Here is a 21,376-nt window from a genome sequence, read left to right as displayed (position 1 = left end):
TATAGTATAGAAAGATAAAAAAATACTAAAACTATCTTAAAATTATTACTTCTAAATATATAGTAGACTTATAGTATATAACTTTATATAGCTAGATTATTTATATATATCTATAGTTAGAGAAGAAAACTCTAGAAAGACTTTTTATAAACTTCTATTTCTTATTACGCTATATTTAGAAGAGCTAGCGCTATAGAAGTTTTCTAGAACTCTTTATTAAGTTATAAATACTATATATTATAAGTTTTATATATTATTATAGAGATATAATATTACTAACTAGAAGTAAACTAGATTTTTTTTTAAAAGTTAGTTAAATATATATAGCTTTTTAATTACGTAATATATCTAGATATAACTTTATAATATAGTATAATATACTATAGAGAATATATATATAAATTTTTATAGAAAAATATTAAGGTTTCGCTTAGTTATTTAAGAAAAACCTATTAATTTTCGTTAATTTTTCTTTCTAAGAAATTATAGAGCGTTTAGTAGTATAGAGTATTTAGTAGTAAAGTACGTTACTAGAAGAAAACTAGATTTTTCTTAAAAGTTAGTTAAATACGTATAGCTTTTTAATTACGTAATATATCTTAGTGTAACTTTAATATAAGGTATAATATACTATAAAGAATATATATATAAATTTTTATAGAAAAATATTAAGATTTCGCTTAGTTATTTAAGAAAACGAGTTAATTTTCGTTGATTTTCCTTGCCAAGAAACTCTAGGGGGTTTGTTTATGTAGGAGGTTCGTTTATAAAGTACGTTATAAATTTTTATAGAAAAATATTAAGGTTTCGCTTAGTTATTTAAGAAAAACTCGTTGATTTTCGTTGATTTTTCTTGCCAAGAAATCGTGGGCGGTTCGCTTGTGTGGGCGGTTCGCTTGTGAAGTACGTTAGCAGTAACTATATCTAGCAATATTTTCTTACTACGGGTAATAGAGAGATAATAAGAGGTGATTGTTAAAAAGCAGGTGGCTTAGCAAGTCTTAGCATCACGTTGAGCACAGCCGACGATCGCGAAGCCCCGGAATTCCAGGTTAGTGGGTGGCGCGATACAACACCTATTATTTACTAATTAGAGGTATCGCTTTGGCGCGCATATGCAGAGACGTTGAGGCGCTAACAAAACGCGTGAGAGTTTGCATGAAGCTCTCGGGGGCTGCCAAATCACCAAATGCACGCGCGACCATATGATAGGTATCGGTGGAGATCGGAGAAGAAAGGAAAAAATTAGCCAGAACAAAAATCGCGTGTGCTGCCCTGCCTTCGCTGTGCCTTCCTCTGCGTCAACCCGGCATTTATCTGCAATTACCACTAGAGATGATCTTAGAAGTTCTCATGGCTCTAGGAACAGATACGACAAGTTGTGTAGGGGGGATCCGAACAGGGAGCTGATGTTCAGAGTGAGCTATATATGAAAATCGGTAATGAAGAGCACTGTGACGTGAAAATTGAGTTTCAACGCATCAATGGCGTTGCATATTCACTGTCTCCCGGGTGTCATCCATGTTTAGATCTATGAGCTTCGGCTTCCACTATGGTGGCTGCTTCAAGGCTCAGCCTGGACCGCGGGCTTTTTCTCTTTCCTTCAATATTCCCATACATCCAACGCCAAGATTTTTTGCATTTCATCTTCCCCAATATCCTTGACATTCAGATAGACCCAACGACCAGACCTGTTGTATATCACCCTGATAAGATTCTTGCTCAAGACTTCACGAGATGTGACTACTTGAAGTGGCGGGCCGGATGTCTCTTGTGCCCATGGTTCGAGTGGAAACCGTGGAAGGCTTGAGACGCCATACTGCCCAGTTCCAACAACACCCCGGTGCTGGGTTAAATATGTCTTCCTGGCGCTCTCGATTGGATCGGAGGCGAGCAATAGAGTAGCAGGATCGGCACCATAGTCTTTCAGTATACCATTGAGCACCATTGCCTTCATGACCTCGTGCGTGTAGGTGTATTTCAGTGCAGCCGTGACTACCTCCTTGGTCACTTGAAATGCTGACCGTTGGCGGCGGAGGAGAATCTCAAGTATGGTGTTCCTATCTCCATGACTCTGTACGACTGCCAGAAAGACACTGTCAGTGACAGGAAGCTGTTGTCCCGTACTCAAAAGTAGTTCCAGAATCGCGATCCCGCAGCGCTTGTTTCGAGAAGCCTCGATGATCACCTTCTCGGTGATCGCCATTGGCCCGCTACGTCGATCAAGGAATAGTCTGAGAATCTCAGCGCCGCTCTCGCTCTGCGCCTGTGCGACCAAGACATCCTCATTGAAGTCAATTGTAGCGAGGGTCTGGTGCATAAAGTAATTCAACACGGCGCAGCAGCCGTTCTTTGCGGCGACCTGGAGTATGTTCAGACCTTGCGCGTTCGTCCAACCGTAATCCACGAAGTCTTTTGCGTCGACGGCTCGAAGTGGTTCGATGAGGTCATTTGCTGAGCAAAGGAAGACCCCTGCCTTGCCGGTCGGATGAGCAAGAATTGTTGCATCATCAAAGCACTGCCATTTTCGACGCTTTTTTATGGGCCGAATTTTCACCCCTGGCACACGTTCGGCTCTGAGCCGATCCTTAAGTAGTCTGGCGTTTTTCTCCCATGTGGCTAGTTCCGGCGGCGAGGATCCTTTCCGATCCACATTGGAGATATCCCCCATGAGTTGGTTGAGATACACCTGCGACAGGATTTCGTCAACGGGGCTCATCCACTCCTTTGAATGGAAGATGGCTTCGCTCTTTCCAAATAGAAAGAACAATAAGGCGGTCTTGTATGCGCTCGAAAAGTCCTCCTCTCTGGCTGATTTGTAATGTCCGACCCAAAAACGGAAGCAATATTCGGCAATTTCTTCGGCATGGCCGAGTGCGGCCTGTGAATTCCAATTCACATGCGCCATAACTGCCTCTGTGGAAGGACTCTTGCTTCCACAAAGCATGATCCAAAGACTGACCTCAGCGATGAGAGCATTGCTCGATGGGTAAGAAAACTCTGGTTCGTTTTCGAGAAACTCTCGAACTGACAGGTGGGCGAATCGGAAGGTGTTCTGGACGGTATCGAGGACCACGAAGTTATTGCATATGTCTAGAATAAGACCAACGGTGCAGTACTGGACCCTGCAACCTTTCTCTATGCCTATGGATGCGGCGGACAGTAGTCGCTCAGTACTGAGATAGGATTGCGAGCACAGAAGCCAGCTAAAGATGTTCTTACGAATCAATGCATGATGCTCCCCTGGTCTCTCTGTCGCTGCTGTCAGATTTTGTCGATATGAAGCATGCAGCCCTGGAGGGAGACGCCCTAGGCTAGCTTTGATGTCGGCGTCAACGCTAAACGTGCAAAGGTATTGGAGTTGTAAGCTGGCCCACCGAAACCTATTGGGGGTCAATACTGCTTATCTTCATAATTTATCCATGCAACTTACATGCCCTTTGCTTTTTTCTTGACTTCGCTGGTTACGACATCTCTCATTTCGTCTTTGGAGTCACTATGACGAAAAAGCTTTCCATCCCGGATAAGCTGATCAGCCTCCTTTTCCACGAATTGATCAATATCATTCCGATTCTTCCAATGATCAAGTACCACGTTCGGGTAATCATCAAGCATCGATTTGATATCCAGATCGTCCCGACTGGAGATGAAGATCTTGACGAGTGAAGTTGACTTTTGGAGAATCGTTTGCAGGGTTTTGAGGAAATCGGTTCGTTTTGTAGAATCGCATTCATCCATGGCATCAATGACAATGGTAGTCATCGGATAGAACTTGATAAGCTCCATGATCAATTCGCAGCTTTCTTCGATATCGGGCTGCCACGTAGAGCCAGATGCGAAGCCAGTCGATTCCTCCTCCAGAAAGACTCTGATCACTGGGTCTAGCAGAGATTTTCCGAGTTCTGCAGCAGAAAGCTGTCTTGCTATGCTGGCGAGAATCGCTTGGGGATCAGATCGTGAAGCTTCTGCTGGATTCCGTGAGCAATAGAAAAAGATTGGCTGGGTATTGGTCCCAGCTCTGAAGCCTTGAATAAGATCTTTTATGACGATAGACCTGAATGCTTAAATAAACGCGTCATTATTTTATCCAGATGAAGTGAGAACTTACACGATCTTGCTTTTACCCGTTCCTGGTGCCCCATGGAGCCAAAGGATACTGGATGCACTTTCCTTCTTCCACTGCTTGAACTGGACATCCGAGAGCAGCCATTGCCCAGTACCAGGGAGCATGTCTCTGATAGCTTGCTTGTGATGTTGAAGATATGGCTCCGGCGAAAGCCATTGTAATATTTGAATCCGTCGTCTAGCTGTAAAGCTTGAGTGCGCTAGCCATCGTGACCGGAATGGGACTTACTGTCAAGGTCATCCTGAAGTGACCTCAAACTCTGGTCAACTCTCTGCATTGGTGCATCAATGTTCTCCAGGAGGGCCTTGAGCTCAGTATGCCCGCGCACTGAATCTGACAGCCTTTAGTGCACTGGAATCCACGCATCGTTAAACATACCGGCCTTATCAGCGAGTGATTGGCATCGTTGCACGAGCCCTTCGTCGAGTCGAACCTGGCCCAGAGTCGCGTCGAGCTGAGTTGTGCCAGCTAGTGTACCGAGAATGGATTTCCCTACATACTCTTGTTATTGGCATCCAGTGTTGTACTAACTAGAACCAACCATTCGTAATTCTCTTTGTATACCGGGTGGATTCGGAGAGAAACATCAAAATACTCGCGTAAAGCTGCACGAGGGCTCGTTTCAGCTCAACACCCGCGTCAGATTGTTGAGGAAGATATAAGTTCTCAACCACGGCACAGCGACAGATTATTTCCGCTACCAGCGCAAGTCCCTCGACGACAGCGGTACGGATATTGGAATCGTTAACCGCGATCTGGAAAAGGTTAATTGATTTTGATTTCGTTACATATGCAACCTTACCTGCAAAATCAAGCGAATCGCGGCCCATGGCAGGGCAGCATGTGCCGGATCGTATTGAACCGCAACATCACCCACCTGCTTGAATGTATCAAGCCATCGGATGACTTTCTCGAACACGTCCCTCACAATGACGGTCTCTCCATTTTTGCGACGAAACGTCCATTGCTTCTTTACAGCAGTTTGCCTGGCTTGCTCGGCCTCATGGTGTAGCTCCTTCAGAATATTGAGTTTATCGGGGCGGTTGAAGTTGATCGCTTTCTTGTCCGTTGAGGAAAGTTGATCGGCTGCGCGAGCCCAGAGGTCATCGCTAGCGGACCCGAAATGTCAGATGAGAACTTCGCTATGTGATTCGAGAGTACTCACACGGCAGGTCTTTCAATAGCAGGTCTGGTTGTCCCTATTGGAGCTGCCATAGCCAGGCAAGGGAGAGGGCGGCGCTCCACCCGCCGCCTGCGCGCGGGCCGGGCCAGGGCGCGATGCAATCTACGATATAGCGCGAGGCCCCCGGAACTGGAAAAGTTACCCTAACACGAATACAATTGGCAAAATAGAATTGGGGTTGAGAATGGACGAAAAGTGAAGCTGGTCGAGAGTTGTTGGCGAGCCTCTGACAACCCCGCAGCTGGAGGCCGTGAGGCAAAGTGCAGGCGTAAGCGACGGGTGAAGACCTCCGAGACCCAAAGTCGACTGCCTTTCTCAACCTCTTTGACAACAGTGCGGCGTGTGGCGACCGATGGCTTCCTACATGCGCGCGTTGTGCAGCACACCTCGACTCACCACGTTCTTCGGCAACTGACACGATCCGACAGCTGGAGCTCGGCCGGCAGCTTTCCAGGCATACGCGCGTAGACTCCACGCTTCTTGGGCCAAGTGCGGGTAAGTGGCGCGCTGCTCAAGTCGAGACGTCCTTTGCTAACCACGCGATTCGACAGCTCAAGCCCCCTCCCCCGAATCCGCCATCGCACTACTAAGGCGTGAATACCAGTATTCGGGTGGTAGGCGTCGCACAATCCTGGGGCATCCCGAGAGGGCCGGAAGTGTCAATGAATGGCCCATGCGCGCGGCGACAGACTGTCCAGATTACAACCGGGGACGCACTAGTACCGGGAGGGGAAGGAGAGGCCACGGTGCTTTTCGAGACAAGCACCTGCATAGCCTGAAGCAGCTGAGAACGATGGGCTCGACCTTGTCCAGCGTTTGCGATGGGGCCGAACCCGATGAGGTTATCGTTGGCTGGCCTATCCCCATCCGACCGCCGTCGGAAGAATAGAGGGGCACCGAGCCATCATGTGCATACGAAGTTGGTTAGATGTTCAAGGGGAGCATGCCTGCGAAAGCAATATCACCCGAGGCTTCGCTTTCACACGCAGAGCTCGAGGATGAATCCGATCTACACATCGACACGGAGAGGATTCCCATCTATGCCGGCAACAATGTGCAAGATGTTTGCATCGCCGGAGCTCTCCAATCGCCATTTCCCGTCACGAAGAACTCAACCCGAATAAGGTGTTAGCATAACGACGTGCGGCGTCGTGTTTGTGACGCGCATTCTATGCCTCTCTAATCATGTCGACGTTTCCTCCGGCTGTTCTATCACGTGTTTTAGCCTATTCTACTCGGCGTCTGTTGGCTGTCCTTGGCGTGCAGGTCACGTACGTATAATATACCATCAGCGTCTGTCGCGTTTTAACAGTCTCTTACCGCCGGTCTCTGAGGCTTTGGACTTCCCCGGCTAGTTCGCCAGCAAGTAACCTCCGCCTGGAGTATCTTCGTACGGTGGTTCGACGTGCCATCGCAACCCAGAGTAGCCTCGCGCATTATTGGTGGTACCAACGCCCAGGTTAACTCCCCGCCGACGACGGTTTCAAGACCTTCGGAAACCAAGTCAAACACGCGATGCCTTTTATCGCGCTTTTCTAGCATGCGTAAAGAGGAAGATATCGGTTTGAGGGTGTCTGCCATAGACCTCTCTCGATCCCGCCGTTCCGAGTAACCAGTAGCCTTGGGTGCCGCGCTTTCGGGTGCGAGTTCGATCCTCGTCGGCAAGTAAATTCATGAAAGCCGGATCTCCCAGCCAGCAATTGAAATACTTGAGGCGAAGCGATTATTTTAGGAGACTCTCCACTCCCCTCTTCGCTTGTTGGGTATTCCAGTCTCCGACCTAGCGACGAAACCACGCCAACCGCGGTCTTCTCAAAGACTAAAGCAGGGACTGTTGGCTGCCATGTCGAAGAAAGCACCGCTCCATTTATGAGTCCGCATGGTAAGTATCTCCAGCACTATCCGTCCTGGCACACGCTCTTGGGTTCAACTTCACTCTATGTGATATCCATACATCTGGCTTATGCTTCGGATGTGTTCATAGTGGTCCACTTTTCTCCTTCCTCCTAGCGAAAGGTCTCGATGGAAGCGAAGCCCCACAAATTGCCATCTCTTCCTGTATCCACCCCCATACTTCAGCTCCGCAATAATCTCGTTGATTTGTCACTAGATCCAGCGTCAACGCGGCTCCAACGGTAGCTCCGAAGGACCGCACCGCTTGTTTTCAAGGTCATGTATGCGCTTCTTATTCTCCTCTACTATAATACCTTTTTCTTCTTATACCAATCTTCTCCATCTCGCCTATCTCTGCTATTCTCTACTTCTTAATAGCGCTCGCTATACTTCTCATGTTCCTCGCACATCTATCACTTCGACGCCCAGGCTCCAGTTCATTACCAAGTCTGCCGCGTGGTAGACATTTCATGCCGCCGCACTTTAGTTCAGGCTTGGCTATCTGTCTTCTTTACTAGGCACGCATCCCCACGTGTCTCGGAGAAACAAGGAGAATGATAGAGCGTACGCCAGCACCGGAATGGCGAACGTCCCTGATGATTCTTTTCTCAGTTGAAGATAAGTCGCAGTATCGAACACCCCAAATTGTTGGCAGCAGAGGCAATGGTTTGCGCACCTCTCAGTGCACTAAGCAAGGCGTACGAGCTTACCGAAGTTCAACGTCTCCAACATGGCATTGAATCCTACTCCCCTTATCGTCTCTTTGGTCTGCGTGTGCCTGATCGCGCCTCCCCAGTACCAGATATCTTATAGCCATCTGAGCATGCTCGGGGCCAGCAAACACCGGATATTGGACGACTACCCGGGAGTCGCCGCCGTACTGTACGTACCGCAAAGTCCTGGAGGGGTATTGCAGGCAGGTCTTTGATGGCTTCATGTGGTATAGACGTCTTCGCGATAGTACTATCTTCTCTCCTACGTTTGCTGACACACCTGAAATAGCCCGACTTCTTCCAAGGTTGGCAATGTCCGCGTATGTCAGCCGACTGCTGAATCTGGGTCCACGTCGAACCGCGCGCCGTGAGACTGTCATCGAGGCACAATTTGGTACTGCTATGCGGCGGCTGTGGTTTAGCCTGATAGCTTTCTCGGCTTCATTGGCACCTATTCGCACATGCACGAGCCAGTCTAGTCTTGAATGAGGGTAGTGCAGATTGGCGATGGCTGCACTCTTTATATCCGCAGATCACCGTCGAAGGGTGGATGTCCTTCTTAGTCACGGCTCCTGTGCGCGGCTTTCTTGAGCAAATACCCTCCACACCAGGATGATTCTTTAGATGCTGACCTCAATTTTGTAGACCATGACAGTCCTACTGAAACCTGCCTAATTTCCCCGTTTCATTGAGGCTCTGGAACCGCGGCTTCTACCTAGCGTTAAAGAGCGTCGGACTCGTCCTTGCGCCTGAGAGTCTACTCTTACTTCTTAAGATTAAGTTCCTCTATCTCCCTGAGGAAATGCAAAGGATCGTTCTCGTCCTGTAAAAGATTATCATCGGGGCTCAGCTAGCATAGCGCATCCTCTGGAGGTGGCAATCCGTTCTTCTTAAGGTCTTTAAATATCTTCTTCTTCGCCTTTAACGCTTTCTAGGCTGCAGTTTTTGCCGCCTTCGCTTTAGCTGCGCCTGCTTCGCCAGCGGTCTCCGGTAGGTCCTCTTCATGTGTTCCATCCAGTTTCATCTCAGATTCGTGATTGCTCTCGAGTTCTAATCCCTCATATTCGTTTATGCTGTCATTTTCCATGTGTGCATTACCCCCTAGAGCGGTGCTGCCCCCACCATTCTGCTCCCCAAGACTGGCGGTCTGGATTCAACAGTTCAGTCAGTAAACTAGTTCTTTTCGTTTGTTGCTTGAAGCCATGCTTCTTTTGCACAGTCTCAGTTGGAGTTGAGGTCGAGCGCAGGTTGGGTGCCACGGTCCACACCACCAACTGCATCTTCCTCCACAACTATGAAGTCATCCAAGGACCTGGTGTGGAAAAGAAGGGGAACGTAGGCTATCGCCTGCTAGTATAGAGAACGCGGAAAGTGTGAGGCGTTTCTTTTCTATTCCCTAAAAGTAGACCGCAGTGCTGAAAAGTCTCCTTGTCTTTTGATACGTCTGCTTCCTCTTGATCCCCCCAGTCCGCCTCGCGACGGCGCTGTGATTTTGGTCTCTTATTATGGTCTACATCTGTCTCGCCTTCGTCCTAATCTCGTACTTTGGCTAATCATCGTTGTCTCCGCCCTCAGATCTCTCGGTTACATATCTTTAAGTTCGTGCTTACCCTTTCCAGATTTCTACTTAGCGGTCTAAGACGCGAGCCTCTGTTTGATCGCCGTCAAATTCGTTACCAAGGATAAACATGGCCGACAAACAACCTTCCTCAACCTCGCACGTTAGTACAATCTGTTTGAGACCAATAACCTTGTATATTAAGCCAGATTAAGCGTGACATTATGAGGACCGTAGTTCCGTCATCGCCAACCAGCAAAGCAGATATGCCAAAGGAGAAGGAGGAAGGAGAGGATACGGTGCCAAAGAAGAGGTCGGAATGATGACTGTGTGAGGGGCTGCAGAGGTGTGAAAATCTTTCCATTTATACATCTGCAATGAGCAGCGACCCTTTGAGTGGATTGTTCCCCGGGGGAGATATGCACCGGTGAGCTGGTTCGAGGAACGTCCATGCTTGTGTGTCATGCGAACGAAGAGGCGACAGAGGAGAAAGTTGCTGAGGCCTTCCGTCATTTTCTGAGCCGCTGTGACCGGACGAGGTATCTGGTTACAGCTCAATCAATCCAAGAATTTCCTTCGGGCCGTCACGTTGCTACGCCGCCTTGATTGAAGACCATGCAGAAACAATCTATCCATTTCCAAATGTATATCAGCGCCAGATGATGACTCCTTCTCCTACAACTTCACCGTCACCGATTTCGACAGCTCCGAGGACGAGGAAGCCAAGACAGACGAGGCAAATGATCTGCTCGAGTGCCCAACCTGGAAATGGAGTACAAGTCGCCAAATGGCTCTTGCTGCCATTCAGATGGGACGTGATTAATCGAAGCCACTGAGATCGCACACCTTGTACCGTTCTCAATGCTGCAAGAGCTGTGATCGGCTCCAACCTTAAGGTTTAGCAAATCAATAACCGGTCCCGGACAATTGAGCCAATAACCCTAGCCTGCGAACACGAGCGGTGGACAGTGTGCCGGGGTTGCACTACCGCTGTCTCTCTGTGGAGATGCACTGTTTTGGGAGTACAACGACGTGATAAATAAGGTGGCATAAGAGAACCCAAAGTGGAGCGTGTCTCCTGCATTTCTCCGGGCAAGACCCTCGCTTTCTGCCAGGGCTGGCCCCTAATAAATGCAGTGGAAGCGTTCGAGTCTCTGGGAGCCTCACGGAAGAGCTTGAGCAGAGGCACGTTTGCCTTGTTCAAGGGCCTTAGGAATTGGTACGTAAGTCACGTGCTCCTACATTCACCCTCAAATACAGTCATATGGCTAAACCAATAAACAGCTACTCTGTGGGGCCCCAGTCCTCAGACTAGCTCAAAGTGGGATAATGAGTGTCAATGATCAGCGCGTGTGGCGAGGATGTCTCCCAGGTCGCTAGGAGCTTGTATGTGAACACGGGCATTCAACGGCTCCTCCCTGTTGAAGTAATTATAATAACGCGGCTGCCATGGGTCAAGCTCCTGTTTTAGCTTAACGGATTGTTGGGGGTGCGCTCAGGTCTTACTCCGCTGCGAATACTATCCCCGCTCCTAACGATGATAATACATTACTTGCGGATTCACCTGCTAGCGGCGATAGGAGACACCTAACGAGCTCTTCAGCATGTGGGATGCGCTGAGGGTGAGCGGCGCGAATCATCGAAAAGAAAGGGGAAATTAGGAGGACCGGTGAGGTAGATAGCACGGAGGAAGAAACAGAGAGGAACCCTTTCAAAGGGCTAGGATCCAGAGCAGCTTGGTCGACCCGGCGCCGCTGCTATTGTGGGTGAAGCTCTTCCCCGAAATTAAAGCAACGACGACGCCGAGTTGGTACCAACGAGCTTTGGAGTCCTGAAGCTCCGACCGAGAAAGCAGCTATACGCTCAATAAATTGTGACTCGCCATCGCCGGATTCTCGCATGTCTACGCTTCTGCGAGGTGTTGAGACGACGAGCGCTGATGTCCTATTCCTTCAAGGGGTGTCCAAGAACGGGCTGGCGGCGTTGTTGGCGGGTCTTCGAATACAACAGCATTAGCACACAACCGAAGCCGACGCGTCTGCCTTTGGAAAACAAAAGTTCGCGACCGTCACCCTGGTACCCAAGTCATGGCTTGCAACTCATTGCATATCGCTCGGCGCCATATGAGAGTTTCATTGCCGACCCAGTTCGGGCTCGATGCCTTGTGTTGCGACTTGCTCGTTAATTCACCCAGCGGACGCAGCCTCCGGATCTTATTTATCAACGTCCACCTCAACTCGTTGCCAATCAGGCCTTCGTGGAGACCACAGCACCCTGCCGTCGCTGCCTCTTATCTTTCCGCAGCCGGCCGTGGGCTGGTCGCGGGCGACTTTAATCCGCTTTTCGCCGAAGACGACATCATTTGCAGCAACGGTCTCGTGAACACCTAGGCTCCGCTTTATCCAAGCGACACGGGCTTCACGGGGGGTGTATACGGTGAACACGCTTTCCCCCAAGCCGGCTCGACAAAGTTGCACTGTTCAACCTGGCGCTTTCAAGCATGCGTATCTTGCGGACAGGCGAACCGGACAGGTCGGATACAGGGGGTAGTGCAAGCATGGGTTCGGATGCCTGGGCGCATTTCAACGATCATTTCGGTCTCTTGTGCGAAGTTAGCTGAGCGGGAGATGACCAACGTTGTTGGCAAGCTGAGCAGCCTGGGGATACCTTGTAGTTCTGGTACACCAGTGAGAAGAGCGACTTAGATTGACTGGAAGACGGAGCAATTACGATGTCAGTCCAGAGCGAAGACCTTACATTAACGAATGCCTTCGAGATAAGCAAAGGTATGAGAAGCAATAGAAGCCGTGGAATGAGACTAGTTGCTAAGCAAGAAACAGAAATTTACGATAGAACGCGTGCGACGGGTCGCTAGCGGCAGCCTGCAGAAGCAGCTGTCTACGAGTGCATGCGAGCGATTCGCGCCGCATTGACGATCCGCGGTCAAGACTACTATTTCTTTGAAGGTACCTGCTGCAAGCTCCTAACAAAGACCTCTCGGACTACGGAAGAGGTCGATGTCGTAATCAAGAATTCCTCGATGTAGCTTCTGAACCCACGGGATTGGTTGGTCGAAGAACCGTTCTTCTAGAGCAGCAAGCATGAGCAATTCGTCTTTGTTACGATGCGGGATAACCAAGAAACAATCAGAGCCCAGCATAATATTCCAGGGATGCCGCTTCGTAGAGATCGTCGTCGTCGTAGCTGGATAGGGAAGCTTTCCGCTCCTTAAAGACATCAGGAACAGACTGGTACCGCTGCCTCGGGGGTTGCAGGTTGTCGCTGCCGCAAGAAGAGCTTCTCAAGTTAAAATTGGCAGATTGGGCTGAGAATTCCCGCCGCGAAAGTCCGAAGGGCCGAAGGACAGAGCAGATGTTTGTGCTGCAAACAGTCATGTATACGGAAGTCCCGCCAAGGAACCTCGCGAAGTATTCTGTCCACCTGCCCGTACCAGCCGTCAACACGTATGCTTCCAGCCTGGTCTCGGGCCGCCCGTAAGCCTCAACGCCAAGTGTATGGGAGCGGTGGCGGCGCGACTCATGCAGGCCGCTGGCAAGAGAAGTCAATCGCGGCGGTACGGCGTACGAGGGCTGGATACGCGGGTATGCGAGGGACAAGAGGTAACCGAGGTCAAGATCGCAATGGCAACAACGGCGACGTGGCGTCGGATTGAGGAGTCATGCAGGCGATGTAATATGCGCGAGGGATTAGAGAATAGCTCTGGAGGAAGCGAAGTAGGAGAGCGCCGGACCTTGTTACCCAATGAGAATGTGCGGGCACTCGAGATGCCTTGAGGCCCCGCGGGCGCGTATGCGAGTCTGGGACATACTGTGTACTATAGCCTCGCTGCGATCGATCAAGCCAGTTGAAAAGGGCGAGGTTGGATAGAGTCGATATGGCGGCGAATATAGGCGAACCCTAACCCAGCCCCACATTACGTCATCTAGCGCGCCCTCCTGCTCGGTCGCTCCATCGTTCAGACTACGGCATGGCGCTGAAACCGCGGCGTAGTACTCCGGCTGCCCCAAGCAAGAGCCTTACCGAAGCTTGCGCCAGTGTAAACAGTTGAGAGTAGGCGGGCTCTTTCAAAAGGTTAGCGAGGGAAGAAAACGCGAGATATGAGGGGCCGTCCACCAATCCGCGCGCAGACAAACCCTTCTTCAGCCAGCTCTTAAGCGACCTCTATCAGCAGGGCAGAACGCGCCGACATCCATCATATTAGACAGTCTTCAGCCAGTCAAGCCCGAGATCTCCGAGTCAGACTTCCTCGGACTATCACGCAAGATACGGGACGGGGATCTATCAGGAACTGTGGAAGACTCGCCCATCGTTACGCCGTCCAGGACGCGTTTGACTCGTCCGACGCCGAGTTTATGTCATCCAAGAAGTGCCCGTGGCTCCTTACAAGCGAACAAGTACTCTAAAAGACCTCCAGCAATTTCACAAGCATTCAATCTGATACTCCACCGATGAGAGCAAGCCCGCCTGAAAGCAGACCGTCGTTTCCCTCTCCTCGCGCCGGTGCCGGCTCGCGTAATGAAGCTTGAGGCCTGTAGCTCCCCAGAGTAGGGCCAGACAGCCGCTATGGACAGACCTACGGCAATTAAACGTTACCGCGCACTTGGAAGGTCGGGGTTGGATAACCTTTCCGCCAGCACTTTCCGCCACGGAAGCCTGCTGAACCCAACTTCTCGGCACTGCAACGACTAGCTGTGCATACGAACCTCCAGCGCGTCGTCATAGTCTGTGTGAACATTCTCCAGGAGATTCAACACTGCCTTCGCCCCACGCCTCATGACAGAGGTTTCGCCGGCAGGGGGGAGGTTTCGGCAACAAGAGGGTCAGAGTTAGGGAAAGAGGTAGTGCCAGTAGCGATCAGCGATCATACACGAACTACGAGAGCGTAGGCTATACCGGTTCCATTGGTGCTTATAGTCCGGTTGGCAGATCTCTACCAGCAGCTGAACAGCGCAACGACGGCCATAGGGAGAAATTCGACACCGCATGAATCCCACAACCCATGATCGCACCCGTCACACCTGCCCTCGCAACACGGTAAGCCCTCTCCAACGTCCCTCATTCTCGCCCATGCCGCGCTCGTAGAGGAAGCGCATCAAGCTTTTCATTTCCATAGCCTGTATCTATCAGGTTCGACATTGTTCCAAAAGTCTTGGGGCTTGAAGTGGCTCGCCCTTTCAGGTAAACGTCCACGCATTTTTGGAAGGTTTCACGTGAACAAGAAATCAACGCTCCTAGTTAGCCAGCTTGTTATTCGCCATTCTCTTTCACATCTTTTAGGTCACCTCACGCTAGGTGGCGAAGTAGTTTCAACGTCTTCGGCCAAAACTTCCCGCAGTGTGGACATCTCGGGCGACGGAGGCAGTGCGCCCCAACGTCCCACGGGATACCGCAAGCTCGTCCTTCTGCCCGCTCTCAAACGTACCTGCGTGAACGTGCTCTCATGACTTGGAGCCGCTACATCCACGATGAAAGAATCCGCAGATACGGTCCGCAGGACCTGCCAGTACGGCATTAATATCACATCTCCTCGGGGACCTGTAGAACAAAGAGCCGCTTGTTATTAAGGACGAGGTCGATAACACGGGCTCGAGTGTGAGAAAGACAGCAACCTCGGGGGGATGGGAAACTGGCAAGGAGGAATTGCTTGTTTAAAGTACCTGCCCGCGTTCTTTTGTTATTGTTACATATGCATGCACACTGCTAAAAATTGATGTTTAGATACTTAGAGCCCTGAGTACTCTATGCCTTACCTGGAAGGAGCTCCCTGAACCCTATTTCTTCGTCTAGCCTTCGTGCGACGCAGATCGACCGACAGACCGTGAAGCGAGTCTATCATTTTGCGGTTTTTCCGCCGATCACGATCACCACATTACACTTCAGCATGAAGATTGCCCACCAGAGCGTAGGGGTATGTTATTAAAGGTTATTTTTTTCGAGAGCGGGCAACTTTCCAATGCAGATACCACGGGGTAATTGTATCTGCGGTGATTGCGCAACGTAGTGAAGCGGGCGATTTACGAAATCACAACCGCGGTTAGTCTTTTCCGCCTGCCCGATATACTGATTCTATTCCGCAAGAACGTTGCCGAGCTTCGGAGAGTCGACGGGCCGTCGTAGCTTGAGGAAGGATAAGAGGGTCTTCTTATAGCATCGATGCGATCTATTTTAGACGCTGCGTGCTCCTTTTCGCTCTTGTGAGATTGCGACATAAGGCGGATTTGGTGCGCGAGGACATCAAGTTCACGCTGGGATTCGGTATCGAGGAGGCCGTTCCAAGTCGAAGCTCGAACCCAACCCAATTGTTAGTAGCAGAAGCCCCAGTCTGTGCGCCTCTCTATGGGGTTCGGTGTCTATTGCTATCCGCCGAGATTCAGCATGGAAGATGCACCGCAAAGTAAAACATAAAGCCAGACTAATGACTGAAATACAGCCCAGTACCTATCGTGTGGAAATCGAAGGCCTTTTACCTGGATGAAAATCCCGATGTCGCTGGCGGCGCAGTCATATAGGCGCCCGTGGAAGAAAAGCTACGTTCTACGGAATAGACGAAGGGACTGGGACGGTGTCTATAAACGAGAGGAACGAAGACTTCATCCGCTCGACACCGCGGAGCGACAGCAGTGAGGTACGTTGAAGGAGAAGGCCATAGGAAGGGTCGGACATTAACAGTCCGACCACTTCGCTAGTAGAATGTCATCAGATTCGTCCAAGAATTCCGTCGGCGTATTCATAGTTGGCGGCGAATCGTGTGAGTTAAGATGCCGCAAGGATTATAGAGATCGATGCCTGTCCCTAGCTGGCATGCCTGTCCCTAGCTGGCGACACTCCATTCGACAATTCGTCAAATCGATCCGAGCAAGATAGCAGTATACGCTCCGTCGAAAGCCTAGATTACATTGCATCAAAGAGCCGCATGCTGTTCCTGGTCCTTGTACCGTTGCTATTCCTCGTGCAAGAAGCGGTTTTATGGATATCGGCCTTAATTACACTCTTGCGCCGTCCGAGTTCTCAATCGTGTGGCTTTTATTATTCCCTACCGTCTCTTCTTCTTGGATGTGATCGGACTCCCGCCTAAAACTCTCGAACACCGCACCCAAATTGTTCGCAGCAGAACGCGCGGTTTGCGCACCTCTATATGAGGTTCCGGGTGGCAAGGGTGCCACGTGGTGCCCATGCCGAGGGTGTGTGCCGAAGCCTCGAAGGCTTGGAGGCGGGAATGACTATAACGAAAACATGAATCACAATGGGAGGTCTTCTGTTTTACTCTGATGACTTATGTGTGCAGGAAGTCCGTGCAAGCCCCAGTGCAGCCTGCTTATTCCAGCTGATGCCACTGCTCGCCGGAAGGCACTGAATATGTGTAACCTCCGTGCATTCGAGACGCAAATGTCTTGATTGATCAATATCCGAAAACTGCAGCCAGCAAAGTAGGAAATTAAGATTGGGCCACAGCCTGGGCAAGGGCAATAATGCGTTTTCAGACAGGATGGAAGTCCATACTAATTCACTCACGTGCTAGTTAATGTTGCCTTGCTTAATTCCTTTAGCACAAGCTCCACGCGCTCCTCAAGGCTGTTCGTGTCCTTCGGAACCACGGTATACTTGATCTGCCGCGCAGCAAGCAACTGACGGAACGCGCTGTCAACGCGCATCCACTCTTCCATGTGACCTGGCATGAGTCTTACTCCATCGTCCGTTAGCCAAGTGCACCCAGCTTCGCACAGGGCGACGAGTCCTGTCTTCATGCGCCGCTCGAGCTCCTTCCATGTCTTCAACTCCAGCATCTCCCCTGCTGCGTCCTCGCCGACAAACAATTGCGCGTATACGATGGGATCCAAACCGGAGCGGTCGGATATATACCATATCGATCGAGAGTTGAGGGAAACCGCGCTCTTCTCAGCCTGGTGTTGGGCGTCTAGAATGTGCTTCTGTAATTGGAGCGCTCTAGATGGCGATGTGGTGATGTCATCGCGGCTGAATTGTTTCTCTCTCAACACCGTGCGGGCGACTTCCCGAATAATCAACGGTCTTGTTCCAGGTAGGATTGCTTCGTCCCGATTGTATATCTCCTCGAGGGCGTTGACCAACGTTGTCTTTCCGGTGCACTGTGCGCCGATGATGTACACGCATGGGATTTCGGGCTCGCGTGTCGCCATTTTGTTAGGAAAAGGTTGAGTAGCCCTCTCTTTTCCTTATCAGGCCGCTTATCTGCTGTGGCGTCTTTGTGCGACGTCGCGTATGGACACACGTGTTCTGGCAATCGCCGATCAGCACCGTCCCGCGCGACCCCACCGGTGAGTACCGTTTGAGCTCACAACACTCACAGTATTAACATTTTTCATGGCCCGTCACACACCACCATGAGTAAGCTACGATCCTTTCACGCCGTTCTTTCCAATGGGATCGATCCGAATGCAACTTCGTGGAATTACGCCGTTCCGAACATGCCCCAGGCCAGTCAGACGAACGCTGCCGGTCTAGTCAAGTGTGTCTCGGTTATATCTTCGGATTCGAAGCAGGAAATCATTCTGCGCTTCGAGGCTGTGCCAGATAATCGCGTGACGCGCAAGGAACCACTGGGCAAACTCTTGCTAATCTCCCTCACCGACTTCTGGCTTCGATGGCCTGCAAACTCGCCGGAAGATCCACCGCGTTCAGCTACGGGCAGGGAGAGTGGCGAATACACGACAAGGCTACTGACGACGGGCGTGAAGCTGAATGGTGTTCAGTACCACTTCTTTGGTCACTCCAACAGCCAGTTGAAGTCGAGATCTTGCTTCATGTACGCCGCCTCCAAGGAAGAGATATCTGCCAAGATTGAAGCCATGGGCGACCTATCGAAGCTCAAATCAGTCGGCAAGAAGGCCAAGAGAATCGGCTTGCTCTTTTCGAGCGCAGAGACGGCTCTCGAGCTCTCACCCAAACGCTGCGAAGATATTGGAGACGTCAAGCGGGATGACTATATTTTCACAGACGGCTGTGGTCTAATATCCCTCCAGCTCGCACTTCAGCTAGCGCAGAGGCGAAATATCATCTTTCGCAATCTGCGTTACGTACCATCCGTCTTTCAGATACGGTATCGTGGGTATAAAGGCGTGTTAACATTGGACCGTAGTCTGCAGGGACACGTGCAAGTCCAGTTCCGAGAATCTATGAGGAAGTTCAAGGACGCTTCTGATCTCAGTTTTGCAGTCGTGGACTACTCTAAGGTGCGGCTTTCACAGGCTACTGCTGATATTCTGGACTGACTTAATCTAGCCTTACGCCTTGGGCTACCTCAACGACGAAGTGGTTGTACTACTACATACACTGGGAATTTCCGAAGATATCCTCCTTGGGAAACAAAAGCAGCATCTGGACTTCTTATGCAACGTAAGTCGAGGTGATTCGAGGGCGGCTTTCCAGTTCCTTTCGTACTGCAACAGGATCGATCTAGCAGAAAAGCTCCTCCTAGAAGGCCCTCAAGCTGTGGGGCCAACACTGGGAAGGCTAGTCCGACAAGAGTACGAGAAGATGCTGAACAAGCGAGACGAACAAAGATGCCGAATTCTGATCCCAAAGTCCCGGCTTCTATTTGGCGTATGCGACCCTACCAGCAAAAACGGACGTCCGGGAAAGCTAAGAGAAGGCGAATGCTTCGTACGGATCACACATCACAACGACGGGATCCCACGAACCATTATCAACACAGAGGTCATGGTTACGAGGAATCCTTGTCTGCACCCTGGCGACTTGCAAAAGTTCAAAGCAGTGGATGTGCCTGAATTCGCTACCCATTTGGTCGACTGCATCGTGTTCTCGACCCAAGGTGGAAGACCAAGCGCGGATCTTATGTCAGGTGGTGATTTGGATGGGGACAAGTGTAAGCGCCTTCAGTGCATCTTCGAGACAGCTCACTTACCACTTCGCCTAGTTTTCGTTACATGGGATCCAGACATTATCCCGCGGACAATGGCGGAACCCGCTCAGTACCCCGGCGGCAAGGAGCTTGTCACTTTCGGAGAGGTGACTGGGGATTCTCGCGCCGAATACTTCGCCAGATACACGAATGCGTCACTGGGGAAAGTCAAGAACCTCTACATGAAATGGGCCCGCCTCGGAAACGCCATGAGCCCAGAGTGCCAGCAGCTCAACCGCTTGTTCTCTCAATGTGTTGATGGGAACCACATTCGTATCCCGGAAAATCTCAAGGAATTTTCAAGGCTCGAAGATCCTCCGAACCCCAAGCCCAACGTAGCACCGTTCATTCTGGATGCATTGCATGCTGCTTGCACGCAGTTCATTAATCAGACGGCCGATTTGTGTCCCCACGACTCCGATGGAGCCGGCATCATGGAACTCTTCCTCGCACGAGACAAGATTGCGATTAATGAATTCGAGCTATTGCAACTCGTATTACGCTGGTGTGAGCGTAACAACACAGATGTTCTCAAGTATTGCCATCTCTTCGACTTCAGCGCTTTGACCGACGAGCAGCAGCTATGGTTCCTCAGCCAGCTTCCACCCACGGCAATGTTACCAAATCTTGTGCGGAATGGGCTTCTTCAGTCGGAATTAGTCACACCTGAGGAACTCCGAAAATTCCGTCTCGACCAGCCACGGCTTCACTGGAAGCCAGTTTTTAGATCGTCTACGGACCGGATGGGCAGGTTTCTGCCTACAGTTTCTCAAACACTAGAAACTTTCCACAAGAAGCTGATCATACTGACGGTCGACCAGCGCTTGTCCTTTGGAATGTATATACCAAGGAAGATCGCAAAAGCAAGCGAGACGCAAGTCGACACCAGCGTGCGAATCTTTGCTTTCCCGCATTCTCAGGGACCGCATTCTCCAGGTTACAGAGTCCTGCCGACCAAGGCGAACTACCAACTTTTCTGCGACGAGCACATCTTTCAACTTTACGAGCGCAAGCGTTCGAATACTTGGATTTTCTTACGGCATCCGCAAGGAGACGATACACTCTACCGAAATGAAAAGAGCAAAGGGGATAAACGACGCAAGAGGGAACGGACTGTCCAAGAAGGCATCAATTTCGACTGCAAAGCTAGTATTGCTTTGGATAAGGTTGGTAAGGACATTCAGCAACATGTCGGTAGAGTAAATCAAAATGGAGTGTTAGGCGCGGTAGGTCGCCCACATAATAGTTGATCAAGTGAAGGATGCTCACTACAAAGCAGGAGATCTATGTTATCAGCAACCGAGATGTGAACTCAATGCGCGTTCTTGATGAATGGCTGAACTACATCGATACAGATGAAGTTTTGCCTTTGTTTGAGAAACTTGAGATCGACTACACGATTCCCAAACTGGATGCCATCGAATGGGCGTCGTATCCAGAAAAAGTGGTCGCAGTTGTCCAGGACAAGAGTCTGTCTCATCTCAGATCTGTCGACGAAATCGAGCTGCGGAGCATCCTGGACTTGCTTATTGCCTACGACGAGAAGAAGAGACTCTGCAATACCTTTTCTCACATGCTCGATCTGGAAGCCAGCTCATCTTGTTTACTGAATGGAAGATTCGTAGCCTCAACTCTACTAGAGTATGTACCCGCGGCCGTATTTCTTATCCCATCATACCTGCAATCTCAGACGTGGAAAGTCCACAAACCAGAGCTGGAGGATACTCTCATTCACCTGGCGCCTACGCTTCTCCGACGTCTAATTCTCTCTTCCAACGAACTTGGAGGTTTTGTTCGTCAACCGATCTCGCTCCTTGCACTTGAACTGAAGAGCATATCGTTGCAAAACTTTGCCGAACTCATCGAGCTTGCTTCGCTCACGATTCACTCAGCCGAAGCCGCGCTCGATCTTTTCTTGGAGATTCTGGAACCCGAAAGCCCACGACTCCTTCTCGGCGGTCCAATTGCGATTCGACAATTCACC

General features: G+C 50.3%; 4 protein-coding genes across 4 annotated transcripts; 2 read left to right on the top strand and 2 right to left on the bottom strand.

The window, feature by feature from the left end:
• Nucleotides 1-1,516: 1,516 nt before the first annotated feature.
• Nucleotides 1,517-5,577, bottom strand: BU26DRAFT_609846 (uncharacterized protein). The gene is made up of 8 exons (XM_033835952.1): nt 5,292-5,577; nt 4,929-5,235; nt 4,668-4,881; nt 4,505-4,618; nt 4,355-4,459; nt 4,109-4,307; nt 3,434-4,054; nt 1,517-3,383 (listed from the first exon to the last, which is right to left on the bottom strand). The coding sequence occupies exons 1-8, from the start codon at nt 5,339-5,341 to the stop codon at nt 1,604-1,606; spliced, it is 3,390 nt and encodes a 1,129-aa protein (XP_033677496.1). The 5' UTR covers nt 5,342-5,577; the 3' UTR covers nt 1,517-1,603.
• Nucleotides 5,578-7,932: 2,355 nt separating this feature from the next.
• Nucleotides 7,933-10,296, top strand: BU26DRAFT_510355 (uncharacterized protein; the record flags this gene model as incomplete). Its single annotated transcript, XM_033827222.1, has 7 exons — nt 7,933-8,084; nt 8,205-8,235; nt 8,448-8,489; nt 8,851-8,905; nt 9,135-9,250; nt 9,683-9,786; nt 10,095-10,296. The coding sequence occupies 7 exons, from the start codon at nt 7,933-7,935 to the stop codon at nt 10,294-10,296; spliced, it is 702 nt and encodes a 233-aa protein (XP_033677495.1).
• Nucleotides 10,297-11,417: 1,121 nt separating this feature from the next.
• Nucleotides 11,418-12,074, top strand: BU26DRAFT_524118 (uncharacterized protein). Its single transcript, XM_033830208.1, has one exon. The coding sequence runs from the start codon at nt 11,561-11,563 to the stop codon at nt 11,861-11,863; it is 303 nt and encodes a 100-aa protein (XP_033677494.1). The 5' UTR covers nt 11,418-11,560; the 3' UTR covers nt 11,864-12,074.
• Nucleotides 12,075-16,909: 4,835 nt separating this feature from the next.
• Nucleotides 16,910-17,650, bottom strand: BU26DRAFT_494127 (uncharacterized protein; the record flags this gene model as incomplete). The annotated part of the gene is made up of 1 exon (XM_033826175.1): nt 16,910-17,650. One exon carries the CDS (start codon nt 17,648-17,650, stop codon nt 17,003-17,005), a length of 648 nt encoding a protein of 215 aa, XP_033677493.1. The 3' UTR covers nt 16,910-17,002.
• Between the last annotated feature and the right edge of the window lie 3,726 nt (nt 17,651-21,376).

This window comes from Trematosphaeria pertusa, assembly GCF_010094035.1.
Source record: "Trematosphaeria pertusa strain CBS 122368 unplaced genomic scaffold BU26scaffold_19, whole genome shotgun sequence".
Taxonomy (NCBI): domain Eukaryota; kingdom Fungi; phylum Ascomycota; class Dothideomycetes; order Pleosporales; family Trematosphaeriaceae; genus Trematosphaeria; species Trematosphaeria pertusa.
Note: the sequence above shows the minus strand (reverse complement) of the source record. Positions and strands in the feature narration are given on the sequence as shown.